We start from the raw sequence: 25055 nt of genomic DNA, 5'->3' as shown, positions 1-25055 counted from the left end.
CGATGTTCCATCGATGCAAAAAACCAGCACGGCTGCTTTCGATCGCGACGAGCCATCATCCTTCCAACGAACGCATCGCTACACGCCATTCGCATTTTGCATTTCCGTGCAACGATTGCGTGAACTTCGAGAAGAGGGGGCGCAAGGGGGCGAAAAAAACACGGAAGAGAAAAGAAAGAGAACGAAACGAAAAAAAAAACGAGAAGGAAAAAATAAAACAAGAAGGAAAAAAAGAAACAATTGCACCGGGCTGTTACTTGTCTTCCTCTCTCTCTCTCCCCCCTGCATTTGTGCTCATCCGGCGTCATCTTGGAGCGGAGTGAGAGAAAAGAATATCGCGTCGGTGCATCGGATAAGAGTAGAGTAGAGTAGAGTAGAGTAGAGTAGAGGTCGGTAATATTTTCTAGAAAAGAGCGGATATGCAGTATAGGTGGGGCGCATAACCGTGGCGGGTTTAATATAGGAGATGTCGGGTAAACAAAAGCATAGACGTGGGGCACACGGAGTGAATGAACGGGTGGCTCGGATGATGGTTAGCGCCGTCGTCGTCGTCGTCGTCGTCGTCGAGCTGGTACCGTTTTAGTACCGATGCTCTGCCTCTTGCACCGCACAGCCACCGAAGTCGTGGGTGGGGGAGAGGTAGGTTTTGCGAGGGTGGTCAGAAGAAGGACGATGGAGAGGAAGGAGGAGGGTAGGGAGGGGAGAAGGAAAGGTTCTGGGGCCGAAAAGGGAAAAGCTGAGAGAGAGGTGGAGGTGGAGGAGAAGAGGTTGGAGGAGGTGGCGCGGCCGCGTGTAGCCCCAGCGCGTTAAGCACCGCTTGGCTTGGTTTAATTTTCCTGATGTAGGCAGGCGATGGTGGGTCCGCCGACCGCCTCGTTCACCCCTAGGTCACCCTATTGGTATTCTCTCTCTCCCTTCCTCTTTCTTTCTCCGTTTCTCTCTTTCGCTCTGCGTTGCTGCCAGCTGCTAAGCTCGACTGGTTGGCCCGAGCAGACCAACAGAGAAAGAGGGCCGAGGCCGACCGGGACTGCCTGACAGAGGGAAAAAGAGAGAGAGGGAGAAACGAAAGACGGATATGTCGAGACGAGGGGGGAGGGTGGCGAGGAGCGGTACCAGGGCTTTCCGCACCTCCACCGTCAATGTTTGACGTCGGTAGCCGTGGCTCGACCGCCTCGAGATGAATCCATCACGTTAAACAATGTAAATGTTAGCCCGTCTCAGCATAAAACTAATAACCATTGCTCTCTCCCTCGTCCTATGGGCATGGCCTCCACTCGCGGTTCGCCGGTTCCTCATTCACCTCTGGCTTCGCTTGTTTCCACTCCTCTGGCCTCGTCCAACACCGATCCTCGGCTGCTTTTCTTCTCTTTCTGTTTCTCCGCTCGCGCCTCCGACCTCGTCTACGTGGCCTCATTAAAAAGTCGCCGTTCATCCTCTCGAACTTACGCGTTGTCGAGGGAGAGACGATGATGCACGGTGTATATCGGTTGTGTTTAGGTTGATCGATGAACGAGTTATCTTTCAAAGAGACGATTTCTTTAAGGTAACTGTAAATGGAAAGAAAGGACGAGCAATTATTGATGCTAATATTTAATTAGCTGTTAGTATTATTTTAGCATAGTTGATGACACATCTTACAATTAATTCTTTTCAATTTAATATTCATTCTAATCGCTATATTCTCGATTCTATTTTTTAATAAAAAAAGAGAACAAAATAATAATAGAAAACGCATTTAGTAAAGATGACGAAAATAAAAAATGGCACGCTATTGCTCGCTTCGGCAGTGGCTACGCTTCTTCTCATTATGCTATACGGTAAACGAGTCGTTGGAAATTCAAATCTGACGATACCGGATGGATTGCGAATTTCAGTGAAGACGAGCAGAATGGGGGACCAGTGAACGGTGTACGGAGGACCCTCCAGCAGACAGAGGACTCCGACCCCAGTTCAGTCTTCGACAGCGTCTTTATGTCTATGTCCGACACTCTGAACTCGATAAATACACTCGAAAGTTCCGATCAGACTCCCGACGACAAACCACAAAACACTACCACCGACAGAATACCATTAACACAGCGTGACACCACACGGTAATGGCATGCAAACATTCTTTACCACGATGGTAGCGCTTTTGATTCGCCCGACATTCGAATAAATATTCCGTTCGATTGTCAATCGAGATTTCCTTCCTCTAAACTGAATTTCACGAAGAAATGACTTGTTGCGTCTTTCTAATGCAATTGGATATTTACGAATAAATCTTTTTTATAAATTAAAATTCATAGATCATAGATTTAATCCTACGATGAAATTTTCTCATTTGCCATTGTCATCTTCTGTAATAAGATTAATATTTTTACATTATAAATTAAGTATGAAATGTGAATGTTCAAGAATAATAATTTCAAGAGAACAATAAGAAAAAAAAAAAACAAAAATCTGAAAAGGAATATACGAACAGCTTACCATTTCTATCGCAAATCAATTCTCATACAAACAATACTTTTCAATTATATCCGCACGAGTAAATAAATCATAACACGAGTTCTCTTCCATCACCAAGTGTTGAAACAAAATACACTTTCATGTTCAACAATCTCCAAAATTTGTTACAGTGTTAATCGTCCAAAGCGCTACTGCACGATGTTTAGCTTTACTACGCAAACAAACAAATCAAAACAAAAAATAAATAAATAAAGAGAGAGAAAAAAAAAGAGATTTATCTATTAGCAATTCCAAGTTGTGAATTAGTCCCTCTGAGACTTTAAGTTTGGTTGCGCAGGGGTTCCGACAGCGGATTGTACCAAACGCCACCGGTACCTCGTGGAACAATGGAGGGTAGCTTCGTGTCGGAGGATCTGTCCTTGACATTACCCACGGGATACGGGGGTGGCAGGGAGTCGGACCAATTGAGCGTTTCCTCGTCCTCGAGCGTCGGTGGACCGAGCCCGCGGGACCGGCGTTGTTTGCCCAACGATTCCAGCGCCGCCGGGATTTACTTGCCAATGGCACCCTTGTCCAGTTCTCTTCACAGCCCCGCCTCCAACAGTAAAGTCTCGGTAAGAATATATATTCTGGATCCCCTTTCTCCCTCTTCTCCGATTAAAGATTGTACGAGATCGCGAGAAATATTCTCGTTCGAAGCGAAATCTACCTCCGTGTTATAATTGATTATGTTCGATAATGTCTGATATACAGAGCATATACACGTAAATGAAATAGACACGAGTAAACTTATGATGTGCCTTATTTTTGTCTGAAAAAATTAAGAAAAATTAGTTTTAAGTTTTAAACGCGAGATTTGATTTTGAAATTTTCAAAGATATACCTTTTATTTATATTGTGATTCTTTGGGAAGTAATTGTTCTTATTTTGCGACGGTTATCCGGGTTACTGTAATTTTAAAATAATGAGAAATTTATAAATTTATGAATTATTTGAATATATAAATTATTATTCATCTTACCATATATATTATAGTTTTAAATAAAATTTCAATTTTAAGATAATAACTTTTTCCTTTCGCTAATAACTTTTCAACTTTTTCTTGAATTAATTTAAGAGATTGTTAATTTCGATGTTGTTAACAGGATTCTAATTTATACGGTGAATTGTCTTTCTTTAAGCGTTCCTCTATTTCTTTTTCTTCCACTTACTCGAGATTGACTTCTTTTTTCGCATCGAAGAATCGTACCGTGTAACCCGGCAATGAATCATCTCTGCGCCTTACAGTTCGTTAACGTGGACAAATTAATCGCAAGTTAATTGGCCCGACAGCTTGACGCTGGCTACATTTTTCCTTCGAACGAGACTGCTTCGTGAAAATGCCGATCGAATATTATCTTCAAAAGATATCCGACGATTGATCGGTATTATTAGTTGGACCTCGTTTTCATCCAATTGCTTCTTCTTTTTTTTTTTTTTTTTTTCATAAGGATGAAGATTTCATTCTCATCTTTATTAACCTTAATTCTTAATTGACCTCTTGTTATTTGTTATTTTCACATTAACGAGATATCACATTATTGTCAAAGTATCGATGTTTTTTTACTCGCAATCAATTAAAATGACATTTAAATTGAGGCCAATTAAAATAAATATTCCTATAATTTTTAACAATTATTATTCAATTGTTATCATTTTAAAAAGTATTAACGATATTCATAGGATATATTTAGGGAGTTAATTCTAAAAATTAAAATAAATATAAAATTTGTTATATAAATATATTGCTTGAATTTATAAGTAATAAGTATGAGCTTTGGATGAATTTTGTTTAGTATTAACGAAATCATATGCAAATTGGTATTAATTCGTACCTACATTTCAGCCAACACCACCAAAAAAACCACCGAGGCGCAACTTGTCTGTCTCACCAACGCATCTACAGACCCAAATGTCCTTATCAGCGGATTGCACTTTGGGCCCTAGCAATTACGAATATCTGTTCATGGCGCGCAGCGGTGCTCGTAGTCATATTGACTTGGAACAATTGCAGAAACGTCGTGAACAATTGCGTCACGTAACCAGAAGTGTGGACCAATATGTAGAGATGAAGTCTCGCGTGCCGGATGGCGAGGAAAGACGTGAAACCAATGTGGAACCAGTCGCCATCACTTCCATCTACGAGAACAGACCGATCAAGACATTGAATCCTCGACGAAAATTACGTAGACACGCGTTTGAGAATTATGAGCAAGAGAGTAGCCCATGCGTAGACAAATCACCGTGCAGCGAGACCGATTCATTCGTCCAGGAACCAGTATTCGTGTCAAACGCGTTCCTGACACTCAAGTCTTCCCAGGAGAGTCTTTTGGACGACAAGCGCGATGCCATTGACGAACATTGTACACCGGATGGCCGCGAGGCAACTGACAAACGCTTGAAACGAGTACAAATGATGCTGCCCACCAGTCCCACACATTATGCTCAACCTCCGACGCCTGATCATCCACCACCTTCTGCTATGCAAGCTGAGAAATCCATTCATGAAAGGATTCGTCCTTTGAGTCAGGTGAGTCTTCGTTTATGGATGTATGCCTTGAGGATCTTTGTATTATTTATTTAATCTTTAAATTAATGATATTAATATATAATTATCTTTGTTAATTTTAATGCAAAAATTAAAAATGTAAATACAATATTAAGTTCTTTGTGAGATCATATATAATGTTAGAAACTTAATAATTGTATCAATTTATAATAATCTTATCAAAACTAACCTCAAAATTTACGAAGAATACGTAAGTCCCATATCCGAATTCTTTACCAATCATATTATTTTAACTAAGTCAACCGATCATAATACTATAAAAATCAAAATTATTTTTCTATTTTTTTTTTTGTTAATAATAATATAAGACTCGAATCACATGCATGCAAATTCGCTACATGATCTCTCGATAAATCTTAAATTGTTAATGCGGTAAACGCTTTCTTGTCATTCGTCACATGTTCTACTGAAGTGTATGTTCGCAGAAAATTCAATTTTACATCCTTCACTACGTTTCAGGAACAGAACTAATGCGTGTGTATTCCTATTACTTTATTACGTATATTGAGATATCAAACGCCAGTAACTACTGTTTGTAAAAGTATTGATGCGAAAATTTCGTTTCGAAAACTGTAAAAGATTCGGAATCATTTATTGATCAAAATAATTGATAATCATGATATTGCCACGGTAGCGTATCAATTGCTAGAAGAATTTTATCAACAATACCATTTGGAAAGCATCGTTGAAGCCAAGACATGATCCTCAACATGGACAGTAGATAAGCAGTCAACAGGATGCCTTAGCAGGTTACGTTTAATATACAAGCCGTGTTTGATCTGTGATGCGATTTGCAAGGAGGTTGAGATGTCTGTCGCTCTGTGCTCGTTTCCCGCCGTTTGCCGCATCATCCTATGATCGTTCTGCTGTGAGAGTGACTACGTTCGCATCCGCCACGAATGGATATTCACATAACATATATACCGTATGGTCTCTCTGCCTTATATTTCTCCCTAGTTTATGTGTCTCGTATCTTCTACAGGTGCGCCATCTCGTGAGTAGAAGCTCGTATCCTCTCTCGTATCCTCTTCGACTATGATGTCTACATACCAACTTACCAATACCTCCTCGCATCCTTCTTCAGCAATCCCTACTCACTCCACCTAACCTCCTCTTCTCGTCCTTTCTCGCTACTTCCTTTTCGCTGGTTGCTATATGCGTTCGCAATCCGTGTCTTTCAGCGGTTATACACGCTTCACGAAATATCGTATAGTGAATATATCATTCAGCGAAAGGAGATGGATGAAGGCAAGACGCTTTTGGTGCTGGTATGTACGGTTACCTCTGCTTTGGGCGGATCGAGTAGTTAGAGCCTTGTAGATCTTCACAGATATTAGATACGATCGCGTCGTTTTTTCAGAGATTTTTTACTTCTCTGTTGCATTTGCGTAAATGTTAAATCGCTTGATAGATCTAACCTTACAGTAGATAAATAGCAATCTATATTATCAAGCGTAAGAAATATTCAAAATAAATTGGTTTTCAAATTTTGCTGCATAGTTGAAATTCGGGTAAAAATTACATGTATTTTGTACGTGTTTAGATTTAAATTTGCATTCCTAAAATATTTTGATTAAAATATACTTTGAATAAAGAAAGAATAAATACATGATACGTGTTTTTCTATAAATATAGATAGAAAATTTATCATTTCAATAATTATTTTATTTTTATTCGTTTACAGTACACTATTTGGTTCGTAAGAAATAAGGGCAGGTTGGGTTAGGTTCCATGCAAAGCGAGGAAACAAAGTTGGAACGTGTAATTTCGTTGAACCGGATGTCTGTATGTGTATAGATCTGGCAATCTAGCGGGACGGTAATTGGCAAGTCACGGGGTCGCGACTGGCGATAACGAGTCAACCTCGATTTCGATTGACGCTCGTAAATCTCATCAACCCGGACGAGACAGCCGATGTTTCGGCACAATTTAATCGTCTCTTCGACGTTGTATAGTGGCAAAGGTTGTGCCTTGATTGATACAAGATTGAGAACTATCTATCGGTTATGGCGCATAGCCGTTCTTGTGATTCAATTATCGATTAAAGGAAATGATTTATCAGTTAAAGGTGAAACTTTTAATGTTCTAAACTATTAGATTTATTATAATATTTAAATGTTAAATCTATTTAAAGTATTAATCGAACTTTAATTTTGTTAAGGCACATTTTGTATTATTTTTTTAAGATAAATTTACAATCTATATCCTTCGAAGATAACACACATCAAATAATTGTTTTCTCTGTCATAACATTCTGAAAATCTTTTTCTCTTTAATTATAGATTTTCAACTTTCATCATTTCCTAATCTTTCCTCAACTCCAACAATTCTAACTTCCCTTGTTGGAAAGAAAAGAAAATATAAAATATGAACGTGTACATCATGTCAAACCACGTTTCTGAAAGAATGTCAATCGTTCGCCGCGAATCAATGGCGGATATACCATTGAAAGACAGGATCGGGTCGGTATCGTGGCGAGTAGCGGAGGATTGTAGAAAAGAGGAAGCGTGGCGGCGCGTTTGGCAGCGGAGGAAGAGGAGGAGGTGGAGAACTGCTCACGGATGGTTGCTTCACACCCGTCAACTTCCGCGGATCCAGCAGAGCGGCAGAATGCAAGACGCCGACACCCTTTGAATAATGAAGCCCTCGGCTTCTATGCCTGTCTGACTTCTCCTTGCGAACGCTCGTTCTCTCCTCTCGCCAACGAGAAATCTACGAATTTGTAGCGACGCTTTCCTCTCGCTTGCCGCAACCGAGATGCGACCGTCCGCCGACTGTGTCCGTCTGTCGGCTTTGATGGCGTCAAATTTTAATTGCGTTAAAACGACGATCCACGACGCGTAGGAATCTTATCTCGGCTCGCATTTAACCGTCTTTGAGTCTCTTTATGGATGAACTGTACAACGATATCGTACATCTTCTTCGCAGTAAAACGACTTCTCTCGTCGGGAAGAATAAGTACATATGTGTATATATCGCTGATTTTGCTGGAAGAATAATACAACGAAGAAAAATATCTGGTTTTTAGGAAATTGATCGTTTTTAAGAATTTGATGAATGATGATTATTTGATTGAATTGTTTGATTGTTTGAAGGAGGAAATTTTTTTTCCTTTTTATAATTTAGATGATAATTTTAGAGGATAATTTGGGTGTAAAATAATTCAACTAAATATGAATGATCATTGATGAAAAAAAATGAGAATATTTTTTCAAAAACTATTTTTCTATATAAATATTATATTTTTTATAAAAAGATATTTTAAAAATTATGTACTCTTAATCAAAAATCTAGATATTCAAAATTTAAATATCTTCAAAATATCAATTTAGTAATTTCAAAAGTTTATTAAATTTAACAATGTAAAAAGCATTGTTTTATCAATCAGTTCATGTTTGTACGAATTCAAGGATTTTTATTATTATTATAACATTCAATATTTATACATTGGATATGTCGATTCGTGGCAAACGATGACGATATATTTTTGATTTTGTAAACCGAAATTTTAATAACTGTTATACGTATTCGCGATTTAAATTGCGGATCGAAGTTTGGAATACAAATATACATTCCTGTTGAGATTTATTTAACCGATTCATATTTTATAAAGTTTATTATGTATAATCGTATCAAGTGATCCATACAGATAGATTTTTATCGCATTGGAATCGTTTTTATTTGCTTCGTTCAAACTTGTTTTCATGTGCAACGTTCAGAGATAAATTTCTATAGCTCGTAAACGTTACCGTACGAAATGTCATTTTTGATCCGTTTTTTCCTAGTAATTCGAGTGTATATTACCGTTGAAAAAAACTTGAAAATAAAGGGAGGAGGGGAAAAAAATATGACAATCAAATTTTTTATGGTAAATAAGTTTAATTTTCATCATGCATTAATTGTAAGAGAAAATTGAATAACTTTGATAGAAAAATTGAAAAATAAATAAATCATATGATTATGCAAATTCTCTTTTTGATATCGATTGATAAAAAAGTATAACGATTTTATATTATTTTCCAAAATGTGTTATTGAAAATATGTTATTTTTAAAATTTATCTCAAATTTATTTTTATTTTCAATGATCAATGATGAACATAACCATCACCACAAATTATATTCTTAAAAACAATTTATTGTATTTGCAGGAAATAATAGAAAGAAATATCGCAAATATAGGAAGAACTACTTAGAAAGATATCGTATCAAAATCCAACAAATTACATCCATAATATCCATACACATACATCACATCAAGAAATCACACCATTAAAGGAGAAAAAAGAAACAAACGAAAACCATAAATATATATATATATACATACTCATGTTTTACTTATTGTACAGGTATACAAACGGCGGTCACGCGACATGGAAACGGAAACCGACGAGGATTTATTGCAGTTTCCGGCCAGCGGCTCTCTGGACGCCAGCAGTGGATCGTTATCGAGCGTGTCTCTGTCCGACAAGAGCATGTCAACGGACAACGTGGAGGAATACTTCGGGGATGTGCCGTTCGCAGGTAAACAGCAACGCACGCTTGGCTGCACCGCATGACGCTTCTTTCTGCCCACGTGTACATGCATAATCGTTGTGTTACGTCTTTGTTTCTTCTTATTTTGACCGTCTGCCTGACAACGATCGCCGTACCGGCAATCGTCATCTCCGGATGAAGCCAGTGAAATATCACTAACAATTTTATAATCGTATATACGTACAGTATATGTTGCAAAAAAAAAAACCATCGAATGCATTCTCATTCCACTCGTTTCTCGAAATTTTACCTTCTCGATGATGATTCTCGCGTTGGAATAATTTGTAACTTCCGTTCTACGAATCAGGAAAACTTCGTTTCGCGATTGTTGTTTCGCGTCGATGGATCGATTGTATTTACACCACGCTTTTGTTTCCACAATTTGATGTACTATAGGTAGAATAATAATGGGACTTCACTTTTTTTTTTTGTTTTTTTGTTTTCGATATAACATGGCGATCCGGAAGGTTTGATCTTTGGTATTCTACCGGTTTTGTGAACCATCTATTATATTATCGTTTCAATCTTTTTTTCATCTTTTCCTCTTCTCTTTTTCTCCTCGTCATTTTTTTTTTCAATTCGTATTTTTGCATTGTCACGAGATCGTCTGCACTTTGTGCCGATTTATCGAACGTTGAACTAATATTTTCTATTTGGTGGTTGTTTGCGATATGTCGGTTACACGGCGAAGTCATTCTGTGTAAACGTGTCAATGTGTAAAGGTACACTACGTAAAAGAAGATTTGTACGCGCGGAAAGATATTGTGTATGTAAATATTTCGAAACGTCCGTGAGAAATCCGGCCGCGGATTGATCGTTTGAATCGTGGTTGCGAGCCAATATTTCGCGTGGAAATTACGTATGTTTATTCGTGTGTTTACGAAAATAGCGATTTTTGCTTCCGTCAAATCTTTCATTCATCTTTCGAAGATTTTTTTTACACCACATTCTTTTCGAAAATTAAATATATAGTAATGATAATAAAACACTATATATATATATATATAAAATACGAAATATGCTTTAAAATATTAATATTAATTATGACAAATGCATATTTATTAACATAACATTAAAAAATTCATTCCATTCTCATTTCATTAAATAAATCCAATACAAATCGAATCTGAGAACGAACCTTCCGGAACAGACTTTCAAAGATTTTGTCGCAAAAAAAAAAAAAAAAAGAAAGAAAAAATATATCTTGACTAAAACGAAAAAAGAAAGACAGACAGAGGATTATTAAAGTACGAAAGTATCTTGGGTCACAGATCGTTCTAGGGCACATGCAACTCGTCGCTCTTGACTTCTGAAAAATGAACACTTTAGTATTAAGAATTCAAGAATAAAAAGAGAAGAAAAGAGAGAAGAAAAAAAGAGAAAACATTAATTTATGTAACGAAACTGCTAGAATTTCGATTCTAATATAACGGGTACTAAAAATATTTCTAGTAGTCCTTTCTTGTTGAATGAGAATAAAATTTCAATATCTCAATATCTTAATGAGCATAAAAAATATTTCGTGTAAACGAAATTATTTAATATTAATATTCGCTGCAATTAGAGTTAAAGTTAAATATGCTACGCGTTAAATGTCCTTTTATTCGGTGGTTTTGCGCGAAGAATTTTTCCGCGAGACAAGACACTCGAATGCCGGAAGTTGGCATCCTTTCCGGTTACTAGACACTCGCTAATGGGGGACAAAAGGCGCGATCAATAGCGTGGAAAATGCTATATGATACTATTATTGCAATATACTACATATGATTAATATTCGAATAGTTCCTTAGATTGTTTTTACGTTAATTTGTTAACTGTGATATATACACGGGTGTGTATAAAGGGTGTTGCAAGATTTTGAAATTTGGAAGCGTGGGACGTGTCTCGAGAAAAGATGAAATTTATAGAATTGAAGATACATATAACAATTTTTATTTTTTTTATCGCGTCTGATGGATTATGGATATTAGGAAAGATTATTGGAAAGTGATTAGAGTGACAAAAAGAAAAAAAGCTTCATTTTTATTTTCAATCGTGAAAAATATATCATAAATTTAAGTAATTTTTTTTTTTTAATCTTATTTTAAGTGCTTTGGTAGCTATGATTAATTAGAATTATTGGTTTGTTTAGTTCTTTAGTTTTGTGAAATGTTTTTTAAAATGTATTTTTGTTTATTTTCGTTTAAATTAGCAAATCAGTTACTTATCCAAGTAGAAGTTTGCTTTGATGGTATTTATTTGTAGATGCGAAGAAAATTATGCACTTAGAATATTTGAATAAAAAAAATTTTTTTAAAGAATTTTTTTTTTAAAGTTTATAATGTAGCTGCATATTTTATTTTGATTGAAATTATACGAAAAAGATACTATGTCAATTGTCAATTTATGTAACATTACTTTCAAAATAATTAATTATAATTTTAGGAAAAATCTAAAAATACATCAAGAAGTCTTATATTTATCAGTAAATTTGAAAAAGAAAAGGAGAAAGAAATTCAACATTATTTAATGTACATTATTTAAAAAAAACTTTCATCATTTATAAAAAAAAGTTAATTATTATATATATATATTTTTTTTTTTAGAAAATTTTATAAAATATTTTTATTTTTCTATACTTCCACTTGCTTCCAAATCTTTTGTAATCCTTTCATTTATCATCACCCTGTATATACAAATCTTGCGTATTATGTACATGGATATATTTGTAAAAAATTTATGAAGATTATTATATCGAATGTTTTATTGATTGTTTTTTTGAATAGAATATATATTATATTTTCTATACATTTATTAATCACTAATTACATATATTGGTAACACTTATGTAAATACATGCCTTTTTTTTTTTTACACAGATACCAATGTATCATAAAGATATAATCTTTAACTGTTAAAACTCATAAATCAACATATACAATCATTCTATACAGTCATATATACATATGTATACTCTTTAGTGACTATTTGTCGTTTTCCTTTCACATTTTAATTACATAAGTCGTAATAAGTAATTTAATGGAAATGAACGTCAAGTCATATCCACATGAAAAATATATAATAGCGATAAAAGAATTCATACGTACTATTGAAAAAGAATTTTGTATATCCATGGAATTTCAATTTTTTTATGTAAAAGAGAAGTATTCGTCGTTGTAGATCGTAGATTTATGCATAAGTGAAAGTATTTCATCGACAAATGGACGCTCTAATGATCATGGAACGTCACATTCGTTAGTTAGGAAGTCGTAGATAGATTTCTTCTCGATGATTTTTTTTTCGATATTAATGCTAAATATTTTTTTCTAACTCCCCATTTTCAAACTTCAAAATTTATTTTAACTTTTATGAACATAAATATTTTTCTATTATTAATATATAAAAAACTGCCACATATTAATCAGACTTTTAGTAATAGATATATCAAAAAGAGAATCGATATTTTTTTTAGTTATTCATCGAGAATGGAAACTATGCACTGAGGGCGCTCCATGTATTGTCAAGCTCATAGGTTAAGCAACTTCTTGTTACACAGAATTTTATTAGGCCATGGTATATATACATAAATAGTTTATTTTGTGATTAATTTTTATATTTTATTTTGTGTTAAACGCTTCCGTCTAGTTATTGTAATCGCTGGACGAGTATTCACGAGTAATAAGAGAAATAGCATAGATAACCTATATTCTTAGATGTAGGGCGGTACAGTTAGAAAATATAACATATAAATATGCGATTATAGTGCGTTATATCGATATCGTTGGTGTGCTATAATAAACGTTATGCTGCTGTGTAATGCGATGTCTTGAATTATTTTTTGTCGCTTTCGTACATTTATCGAGCTTTTATCACTTGGTCCCTATTTCTCTTCATCGCGTTAGTATCGTTCATAAGCTTGCTTCTCCGAGTCGTTGTCATTTCTACTTCGCGAAAACATTTTTTATTTCGATCTTTAATCGAATCATGTTTTGATTGTTTCGCGAAACAATATTGCGATTAGTTCAGTGACAAGTGAAATTATCCTTGTTTAAATTTCCTTTCCTAAAAATTAAAAGTGATATTATGTTGATTGTCCTTTTAATTCTTTTGTTTTTTTTTTTTAATTTTATTAAATAAACAGCGATTGAATTTGAATCACGATGCTTTCGAGATGTGTATAGTAAATTTTTGCGACATGCTGCGTTCTTGTTGTAACAATATAATTGTACGTTTAATAAGTCGAATTGCATGCGAGTGAAACAAATTATTATCGACGAGATTGCGTGCAAATATTTTTTCTTTTTTCTCATCATTGAAATAAACCTAACAAGGATCATGATTATTTCGAGTTTTTCACGGTATGGTTCACGGTAAGTTATCAATTTGTATATAAATAATTATAATATTTTTAATTATTTGTATTTATTTGCAATTATTTTACAAAAAATTTTCATATATATTTCTTTACTTTTTTATTTCGTCATTATATAGTTTCTGTAAATATTATAATGCATTCATTTTTATTAAAACTTTTTTATTCTAAAATTGTTACTAACAAAAGGAATAAAATGTTGAATTTATCCGCGAGCAATAAGATGATGCATCGATTTATTTTTGCACTTGTTTGCATGCATATTCATTATTGTCGTTTTTATTATTAATCTAATAATTATGCAACTCTCATTGCTGTATTCGGATCATAGTTTTATCAGAATATTCTGTCTATCATCGGTAGCATTTTATATTTTAAATTATTTTACATTTGAAACTTGCAATGTTGAAATTACTATTTCAGAAAACAAAATAAATACAAAAATTAGTAACTAAAATTGTTGAGACTTATTTATTAAATTATTTATCATAAACAATTGAATTTACGTAACATAAACCGAGAGAGATATAATGAGATAACCTATCTTCAATATCGTTTCTATCTTGCTTTATTTAATACAAATTCAATTTTTTATAATTTAATAAATAAGCTTTAACCAATATTTTTATATACTAATTTTTATTTGCTTTATTTTTTAAATCAATTGTCCATAAGTATTTCACGAATATATTAATATTCTATATAAAAAATTGCAAGTTACAAGAATGTTGCAAAAGGAGATCATAACTCAAAACAGATTGGAAAATAATAGTATAAAATTATTAAATCACACGGAACATAGTGTACGATTCTAAAAAAAGAATAATAAGAAAATTTTCCGACGCTTTTTCTATTGTTACAATTTTCACTCGTATAGGAACGTTTTCGTAATGTTCGACAAAAAATCGAGCGTAATATTATAATCTAATTGCACGCGTTTCTTTCCGACCAACGAATGAATGAAAAAGTGGAACAAGGTGAGATTCAACGACACGCGTTCTCTTATATTATTAACCTTATCCTCTTAATTATTTTCATCCGCGCGCTCGTTTATAGGTTACACGACGCCATATTGAAAATGCGACAGTGTTGAAAAATTGAAATCTTGATCATATTTGCTTTCGATCAATAATCATCATTATTGCAAAATAATTTCTTAATCAAATAATTTCAAATATCGAAATAATTTCTTAATCACTTTATTATTTTTTCAATTTTTATCACTTTGAAAAATTTTCTAAGTTGCATTAATCGCGGGAAAATTTAAATGTTGACTGGTTCATTTATACTTGTCTAAAAAACCAAAAAAAATATTATCATTAATTATTTTTTCAGTCATAGATAATTATTTAAATTAGTTTATTTAATATTTAACTATTAACAGAATTTTATTAATATATGTTATTATAATTAACTATAAAAAATAAACAATGAATTAGTTGTCGTATCATTTTTCATACCATTTCATAATTATTGTAGCAGAATTATCATATACTGTGAGTTGATCCATGATATTTCTGGAGCAATATAATTCGTCACTGGAGAAACTACCGTTCATATATTAACGTGATATCTGTAGATAGTCGGCACTAGATCAACAGACGGTTCAGTCTGCCTTATCGACACCATGAGTTACGCTCGTTTTTAGTGATAACTAACGCACGCGTGCATCTACGCGCTCTTCCCTACGCTCGTTATCGTGTGCTTCAAAGAATCTGCTTGTCGTAGGTTTGGGATTTTCGATAATAACCACATTTATCTACATTAGTTTCACAAAATCTTTCATTTTAAAAATTCATTTAGTACATATGTTTTAGTTATTCATTAGTAGAACAAATTCTAATAAAATGTACAAATTGTAGATTACTTTAATTGAATATATGTTTGTTGAAGTGAATTTTAACATTAAATTCAATTTAAATATTAATTTAAGTTTATTTTTGACATCAATTTGTTTAATATATTCTTGAATACAATAAAAACTTTTTCGTTAACAATAAGTATTTTAACTAATTGAATTAATATTTAAAGTTTTGGAAATTAATGTAATTACTAAATTAAGATTTATTTTATTTAATTTTCATTTTATAAATTTTCATTTTAATTAAGGAAAAGATAAAATTAATATTCATCCTTGGTTATAGTTATTACAGAATGTTGAAAGCAAGGAAAGTTCATGTTCTATATTTAGATATTCTATTTGCAATAAGACTACTCTGAACGGTTAACCTAATATACAAAGTGGTTTCTAGTTACAGTTATATGCAATATGAATACAAATTAACTAGTAAAAAGACTAGTTGATGATGTAGATCTTTGATCTTTGGTTTTTTAAAATACCTATTCTACTTTATATTTGATATTAATATTGCAAGTAACTGTTGTTTATAGTTACATAACGTATATAGTATATCGAGAAAGAACGGGATTTCAATTGCTCGATTGATATCTGAATTTGTATCTTCCATTTCCCGGGTGACTACAAATTAAAGTGTACAAGTTGCTGATAGATTTCTCCTTATTCTACATTTAGGTTACGAGCATTAGTATAATTACAAACATTTATTTATCCATTCTATGATATTCTTATGAAAGTGTAAATTTTAACGATTTGCTAGAAATTCTTAGTTTCTCTTTAATTTATTTATTAATTTCTTTTATAGCCATTTTTATAACTGCAATCTGAATTAAATTTGAAATAAAAAATCAAAACTGAAATGAATATGATAAATTCCTTTAAACAAAAGATATTTATAGACATCATGAATTCAATTTAAAGTTTATATTATAAATTTTTTTTAGTAAAAAAAAAAAAACAATTAAAATTCACCAAATATACATATATTATACATAGCGTTTGTAAACACAAAATAATTCTTTAGTATATAGCTAGTTCATGTTGCAGCTGCATGCTGTCGCATAATTCGGCTCGGTTAACGTCGCTCGTCCGATTTGGTAGCAACGTCCGCATGAACGTTAATATACCTTACAATAAGGCAAACCACATCATGACATCCGGTTGAATACGGTACACGTTACGGCACAAGTACTTACGCGCTGCCAAAGGGATAACAGTTTGTTTATTCATCTTTTTCATATAGAAGGAAAATCGTAACGGATACAATCGAGTTTTCAGTAGTAAGTGTCTATTTTTTCCACATTAGAATCTTAGACTGTTTCGAAAATCATTTAATCAAAATCTGATGCTCGATGTTGTAACACTCTTGATTATTCCTGGTGAAAAAAAATAAATATAAGATTGTTTTCTTTTTTTTTTCGAGGAAATAAATGAAATTTTAATTGATTATATTTAATGTGATAATAATAATAATAATAATGAATGAATAGAAATTTGTAGTTATATGAAAAAGAAAGATTATATCTTTCTGTTTATATATAAACAGCATTTCACTTATTTTACATATGTATTCATATTTTCTATAGTGAAAGCAATTTTTTTAAAAACATGTTTTGGATATATCACACAACTTGAGAAAGTCTTGTCTTATATTATTATTCATTATAACTAGTTTTACATGATAGAAAAAGAAATATACCTATATATACATTTCAACATGTTCAGTAGTGAATGCATTGAAAATACATTTCAAAGCACGTAGCAAGATTGTCAGAGGCAAAACATGTATGTAGAGAACAGGACAACGTCTCGTTTGACAAATGATATGTTCTATCTTATCGCTGTTTATCTCTTCGGTTGTAACCGGCAATCTCTCACCATCTTCAAATAAATCAGTATTCCGTCTCCGGCATCTCACGAGAAAAATCTATAATAAGGAAACATTCGATGTAATTGTTTACTCATTTTTTTCTAAATCATATTTCTTTTTTTATAATGTTATTAGCAACTTGGTAAGTAAAGAAAAATTCATTTTAAATATTTTTTTTTATTGTATCAAAACTGAAAAAAATATATATTTTTTGAAATATAAAATTCTTTTTTTAATTAATAATCTTAAAATTTCTTTGATATAAAAAATATAAAAGAATAAAATAAATTAAGTAATATTTCAATTTTGCATTTTTGTCATATCATAATATTCATATTTTTAAAAACATTTAGAAATTATGTATCAAGATATATATAACAGATATATATCATCAGATATATATAACAAAATTATATATTTCTAAGCATATATATATATATATATATGCATTTCACTTTTCAATTTATTATTTTTTAATATAAAAAATTAAATATATTTTATTTGTATTTTCCAATTTATTAATATATTGGTAAATGAAATTTGGAAAAGATTAAATGTTAAAATATAAAGTTTGTAACCATAAATAATACCATAATAAGTGTAAACAATAATTACTAAAAAGATCTATATACTAGGTGAATAGTATATTGAATCAAAAATGACAAAAGCTTTGTTGTAACAATCTCATCAAGGAGAAAAAACGTGAAATTTGTCGTACGATGAATCGCAACATAGGGAAACCGGAATTTACTTTCAACAAGCTGGTTAATCTCTCATTGTGTTCCGTTTATGACCGTGACGAAAAGTGCACTTCTTTGTTGCCAGCCGGAAGAACGCGGAAATTCGTGCTTGAAATCGACAATCAAAATCAATAATCAAAATCAACAATTTGAAATCATGATTGTCGTTCAATCCCGTTCTACTATTCTTCATGTTCCATAAACAAACCGAGGATTTTAAATCGTTGCCTATTGATATTTAGATATTTGAAATCTAAAATACAAAAAGGAAAAAATATAAATTATTTCATTTTTCAAATTATTTTTTTTTCTATTTAAAATTCTATTTTTTTTAGCAAAGATTATAGTCAGTTTTTTCAGTCTAAATTTATCTACATAATAAATATATCCTTCGAAATTATTTAACAACTAATTGATAAAATTGAATTCGTTAAAAGTTTTATATATATATATATATTTTTGAAAATGTAAAAAATATTCTTTATACATACTTTATCACAGTCAGCAATTTATATTAGTTGCTTGAAAATTCTCCATAAAATATTCCAAAATATTTTCTTTGTCAAGTATTATTAGAAACATTAAAATTCTTGAGATATTCTTACTATATTTTTTTACTTGAATACTTAATTTTCTAAAAAAAGAAAAGAAAAGAAATAAAATAAGAAATTAAAATAAAACTTATAATAAAGTCTAAATATTAAATTAACTAAGTAATCAAATTAAAAGTAATTATATCTTTTACTTCATATTCCATAAATTAAAATATTATTTGACCAATATTATAAAATATAATATTATAAAAAATAATCCAAATTTAAATACAATTTGTTTACAATAATACACCATTTCCATAATAAAAGTATCATAGTCACAACATTATTATTTTTGTTTTATCAATGAACACGTGTTTCTAATGTCAACACTGATTCATACATTATCACATGTATTCTTTCCAAATAGATAAATTAAATAGAAGAAAACAAGAAAAAAACAAAAATAATTATTTACCACTACATCAAAATAAGCATCTACAAAGATCATTGGCTTTATTTTCCTTGTGAGTCTCACAAGAAATTTTTAATTAACGACCTAACCTTGTTGCGAAATTAATTCTAAACAACGACGATAAACCGAACGTTCCCAGCTAATGGGTAATCGCATCGTACCCTTCACTTATCGCATCAATTACGAGAATGCTCGAATTATCTATGAACTGCGTCGTCATATGCGAGAAAAAAATCATTGTAAATGATCGTGCCAAAAGAACGCAACGCGACAAAGTTGCGTGACTCATGCACCACGGCTAATGCATTCCACCATGATGTCATAATCTCGCTCTCATGCGAGCTTCTTCCTCCTTCCAAAGAAAACCTTCGATCTTATTTTACATAGTATTTTACTCGTATGTTCTTTCGTTCCGCTCTGTTAATCGTGTCTTGGTCTTACAAATGAAAAAAGAAAAAATAAAGATATAATTTGTCGTGTCAATGATGAAGCTTACAATAGAAAAATTTTAGGTTAATATTGTTGCATGAAATTTTGGTTGACAGATTGATTACAATGCGTTGATATGTAATTAGATAATTTGTAGATAATTTGTTAAATGATTGAATTTCATGGAATTTTCTATTTTATGAAAAATATACGTGATTTTTTAGGATATTGGAAAAACTATAAATTTCAATATAATATTAAACAAATTATAGTATAATATCTATCAGGAAAAAGATTTAGAAATTATAAAAGTTTTTTTTTTAAACTCAATGAAACTATTAATTTAAAAACTATATCATATAATAAATAAAATAAAATAAATAAAAGAAATCATTATTTTATTTCTATACAGCAATAAATGAATACTTTGATATCCAAAATAACCTCAAATTATTTACTTTGATCATATCAAATAATTTGATTTTGATTAAAAACAAAAAATATAGGAGGTTAAAAATATCAATGCATTAGTAAAAATAATGAAACTACTTCATATACATCGTATCTTAATTAAAGATTAAATTCTTTACTGAATTAATAATTCTCGTCTAAATTTTCAAATTTAATACAGACGAATACAGACAAGACATATTCCTCATCGTTGCAAAGTTAAAAGAGAATTAAGAACTATTACGTACACTCACTTTCATACATCTTTATAATCATCCTTTGCAGAGACATCAATGTTTGGAACGTGGCGATAAATCGTAATTCCAGACAAATCTACGATCGAATTCGAGGAAGAGGTGCGGTTCACGCGGGCGTAAAACGAATCGCTAAAGGATGGTTCTCACATTCGCGTGGACGATCACGGCTTTTACCGACGACGTAATTACTCGTTGCTCACTTGCGTCTATTGATCTTAAACGGAAGCAACCGGGGCCTTAGGTGTGCTTCGCACGCACGCAGCGCGCATTTTAATGGAAGACGTACCGTTTCCTCTGTACCGGAATGGATTAGTCATGACCTCCAAGAAGTTTCCCAGAAAGCTAGTGTAACGAACTCAACGACGGTACTTCGAATGACGTGTACGACGAATCATGTTTTCTACAGGAGTGTCGTGTATTGCTTATATTGTCAACATTGATTAGATCGACAATAGCATGGTGATAATTTGATTCAATTAGTTTATAAAGACAATTTTATTTTGGTGTCGTTGAATTTTATTTTTTTTTGTTGCTTGTTTTAAGTGATTCATTAAAAAAGAAAATGTTAGAATTAGATTAATTTATTCACTATTATTTATTGTAATGCATCATTTTAGAAAATTTATTATCTAAAAACGTATCATATTTTGTTCTTCTATTTTTAATTATTTTAATTAATTAATTTAAATTTGTATAAAAATTAAGAATTTTAGTGACATTTATTGATTCAAACATTCAATCTGATATACATTTTAAAATTAAATTTGATATAAAGTTGCATCTTATTTCATTATTTTTATGCTGTGTATCTTCATCTCAGTTTTTATTATACGTATTATGATGACAATGATGTTTAGGTATAAGATAATTACATAGAACGAAATCCATGAACAAACGCAACTTTCAACCTCGAAAATATGTCTTCTATTCATTAACATGACAATGGTCAACCCTGGTCAGCTGGAACGAACCTTCACTATATGCAAGAGTGCTCCACGAGTGTAGATTCATTGTCTGTTGTGTGCCATTCAATTCTTCTTCAGGGTCGTCTGTGTGTTTTTGAAGACCTGGAACTTTACGGGCTTCGAAAGTTCGAATATCGACTAATTCTTCCTTGGAAAACTTTCATAAATAAATATAGCTAAAAAATTACATTATTATAATATTGCAAATTTTAGTATTTAGTTTTAGTTAGATAGTTTTAGATAGAAAATAGAAAGTTTCATTCTAAAAATTATTACAAATTAATTAATTATAATTAATTATTGAATATCATTTCAAAATTAAACTGTCTTGACAAAAATATCATAGAAAATTCTTATTATGCAACCATTTAATTATAATTTATTATAATACGATATTAAATTGTTTTAAATTCTGGAAATTTACCTTAACTAATTAGTAAAATATTTTCAACCAATACCTTTGAATCCAATCTTCAAAATATTCTCTCCTAAATTCCTCAATCCATAAAACTAGGTTAATCTTCACATATCAAAACTCAACGCCCAACGAGCAAAAAAGAGATTAATGTGCCAATGACGAAATATTCACGACATCCGTGTTTCCTCTCTTCATCATTCCAACTAATGGTAGCGTTTAATTCAGTCTGGGGTCCCAGCGAATACTAGTCCCATCTCTGGGGTCATCTTTCCATACGAACAACACTGGTCGGTCTGTCGGCTATACGAGTCGGATGACTTTTAATGTATCTCTGTTCCTCCTTACCGGCTGTTCGCCTCTCCCTTTCCTTTTTTTATTGTCCGGCTGGTAAGTGCGGGTGGTGAGGACTGGACCTCCCCCTCCCTCTCTTCACGCTACTCCTACTCGCACACGTTGCCACCACCACCATCGTGCAACTGCTCCTCGTGGACCTAACACGTTCGAATTAGTCGTCTCGTTAACCAGCCTCGTGGTGCATCGTCGATTAACTTCGCGTTTATTTCTCACGAATGATTGAATTTCTCTAGTTTGGTGAATACGAGAAACAATAAACGCAGGTCAATATCGCGATTTGTTACGTGTTGCTTACTTTGATCGGTGCACGACGAATCCTTCGGTGCTGAAATTGAACTGGACCTGCACGAACCTGGCTCGGTTGATAGACCGGTTTTGTCGTTCCATCGGGCTTCCATCCGGAATCACTGGCCTGAATGTATGTTGCTGGGAGCTTGATTGGAGGTTAGGAAAAAGTTAAAAAAGTAATAAAATAAGAATTTGTATATTAGATGATATTAGGTTATATAATAAAGAAAGAAAATTTGTTAAAAATTGATTAAAGAATGTAGGTTTGTTGATATCTTATGAATGATTTGTTGTGTTTGACAATCTTCCATTTAAAACCTTATTATCCATAAATTATTTATTATTATAAAAGACTTGTGTTTATTAATTAATTTCATCAATTAATATAAAATTATGATTTTAATGAATGAAAAAAAATAATGAAAAATTAAAATTTATTTGTCAGAAGTGCACATGATCAATATATCTTGAAAATTTATAATTATATGAATCATCGTTTGCCAACAAGAATCCAATTAAACAGTAAAGTGTCACTTTTACGTTCATTGATAAGTTATTAAACAACTAATTATTATAAATTTCACGATTATGACAATTGCACTTTTACCAGCTTTGCTAGAGATTTGTGATTCGATCGAAACGGAAATTTGTCGAAAGTCCGATGCTTGACTCACGCACAGGTAGACTGGGGAAGGGCAACGTAGGGTCACGTGTTCCGAGTCGAACGAGAATCGATTGAACCGCTGGGATCGGGCGCCAGTGTGCGTCGAGACGAGGATCGATCGAGGCAGGTGGATCATCGCGTGCGACTTGTGCGGGTAGGGTGTGTCGCATGTTGTTCGCGTTAAAAAACTAATGTTCTTGTTATACAATTAGTGAAATTACAGTATAAACTATATTATATGATTGGTATATATTTTATGTTAGAATTGTAAAAATTAACATAATAGTGAAATGTCATAATTCTTTGTTTAATATTGAATTATTATGATATGACAAGTGTATAAGAAAAGTGTTTCTGAATGGTGTAACAAGTGAAACATTAATATTATCTGTTGTGATTTTTTTAGAAAGGAAACATACTCAAAGGTGATAATATACAAGATATTTTCGAGATAAAGTGTTTCATTAACACAGTGTGTATGTTTTTTTTACTATTTTGAAACAAGATAATTGGTATTTCTAGAATCAAGTTAATATTGTCAAATATGGAAAATAATGAAAATTTAACACAATTATATATTATTTAGATAACTTTATAATCGATTATTAATTACTAAATCATGATACACACTAATAAAATTTATTCAAAACATTTTCATAAAACTATCAAAAAAATACAAATAAATATTATATAAAATGTTGTGAACGATAAACATTAAAATTACGCCCTTTTAAATATCGCACTACGTTATCTCACTAGCAGACGAACGAAATCGAGCGTGAATATATATATATATATATATATGGGTATAACAGTTGCGTAGAAATTTTTATAAAATAACACGTGTCCATTGCAAGAGTCCTCAAGTTTTCCAAAAGTCAGTGAATCGTCAACTGGTTGTGTAACTATATAACCATTGTTCATGTCAGTAGTTTGCGAACTCGGAGGCGCGCGTGTCGTGTCCTGTCTAGAAGGAAAAAGGACATCTGGTGAACTAGCAGGAAAAGAGAAAAACGAGAGTCGGTAATAGGGGAGTGTTAAACTTTCTGTACTTTCCTCAGTGTTATTACGTGCCCTCTCTTGTTTCGACGTTTCGTGCACACGCGCGAGCGCGCGTCAGAGCGTACATTAGTGCCACGTGCATTCGCCAAGGGAATCCTGCATGGCTGGAGTTCCTGGCATGCCTGGCAAAAACCGCGATACTTGTTGCTCGTCGCGTGGCCTGATGTAATAATAGTTCGTCCACTCGTTGCGTCACGTTCGAGGACGCGTCGCGAGTCGAGAAATCGTCGTCTCGATATCATTCGTGGGCACGCGATATATCGTTGGAAAGAGATAGAGAAAAGCTGAGTGCGCAGCAAATTAACATGTTTCGAGACGGAAAAGTAAATAAATTATGATGCATCAAAAGATATTGCGTATTTTATAATAGCAGGTTATTAAAGTGAAATGAATGATTGAAATTAATGAAAAATATGTATAAATCATTATATCATAGAAAAATTATATAAAATCATGAAAAAAAGAATGAAAATAATTTGATAATTTTTATAATTTTACGATAAAAAAATCTTCCGAAATTGATTAACATCATAGATCATAAAAACCATCAATAAAATAACCTGATGTTTCAAAATATAGAAAGTAATAAAAAGATAAAAGAAGGTTATTGATGTCAAGATTATCGAAGTCATTTGATTATAAATTTTTTTCTCGAATTTTCTTCCTAAATTGGATTAAATACAAGTATACACTTGATTGAATCTAATTACTTGATTGAAATCTGTTAGCTTATTCTCGTAACGTTCATTCT

The 25055-nt window shown here is 32.1% G+C and overlaps 1 protein-coding gene and 1 long non-coding RNA gene across 14 annotated transcripts in view; one reads left to right on the top strand and one right to left on the bottom strand.

The window, feature by feature from the left end:
• LOC107993750 (ankyrin repeat and SAM domain-containing protein 1A) overlaps window positions 1–25055 on the top strand; it is a 71034-nt gene that overhangs the window by 23949 nt on the left and 22030 nt on the right. For 3 of the 5 annotated variants that reach the window (XM_062076250.1, XM_062076253.1, XM_062076251.1), the window contains 4 exons: window positions 1875–2093; window positions 2786–3062; window positions 4334–5017; window positions 9404–9578. In XM_062076250.1, coding sequence (XP_061932234.1) covers window positions 1875–2093; window positions 2786–3062; window positions 4334–5017; window positions 9404–9578 — 1355 coding nt within the window. The remainder of the gene's footprint in view (window positions 1–1874; window positions 2094–2785; window positions 3063–4333; window positions 5018–9403; window positions 9579–25055) is intronic. The other 2 variants (XM_062076254.1, XM_062076252.1) reach the window with 1 other exon arrangement.
• LOC107993755 (uncharacterized) lies at window positions 12450–24778 on the bottom strand. Of its 9 annotated transcripts, none has more exons than XR_009830138.1 (9): window positions 23186–24778; window positions 22586–22723; window positions 20551–22427; window positions 19421–19853; window positions 18901–19043; window positions 18421–18662; window positions 17499–17726; window positions 15402–17175; window positions 12450–13631 (listed from the first exon to the last, which is right to left on the bottom strand). It is a non-coding gene; the product is annotated as an uncharacterized LOC107993755 (long non-coding RNA). The 9 variants fall into 9 exon arrangements; XR_001765162.3 differs by having other exon boundaries at window positions 16996–17175; window positions 23186–24773; XR_009830139.1 differs by lacking the exon at window positions 12450–13631 and adding an exon at window positions 14595–15234.

Source organism: Apis cerana, linkage group LG6 (assembly GCF_029169275.1).
Source record: "Apis cerana isolate GH-2021 linkage group LG6, AcerK_1.0, whole genome shotgun sequence".
Lineage (NCBI taxonomy): Eukaryota > Metazoa > Arthropoda > Insecta > Hymenoptera > Apidae > Apis > Apis cerana.
The sequence above is the reverse complement of the archived record's forward strand: the minus strand, read 5'-3'. Positions and strand labels throughout refer to the sequence as shown.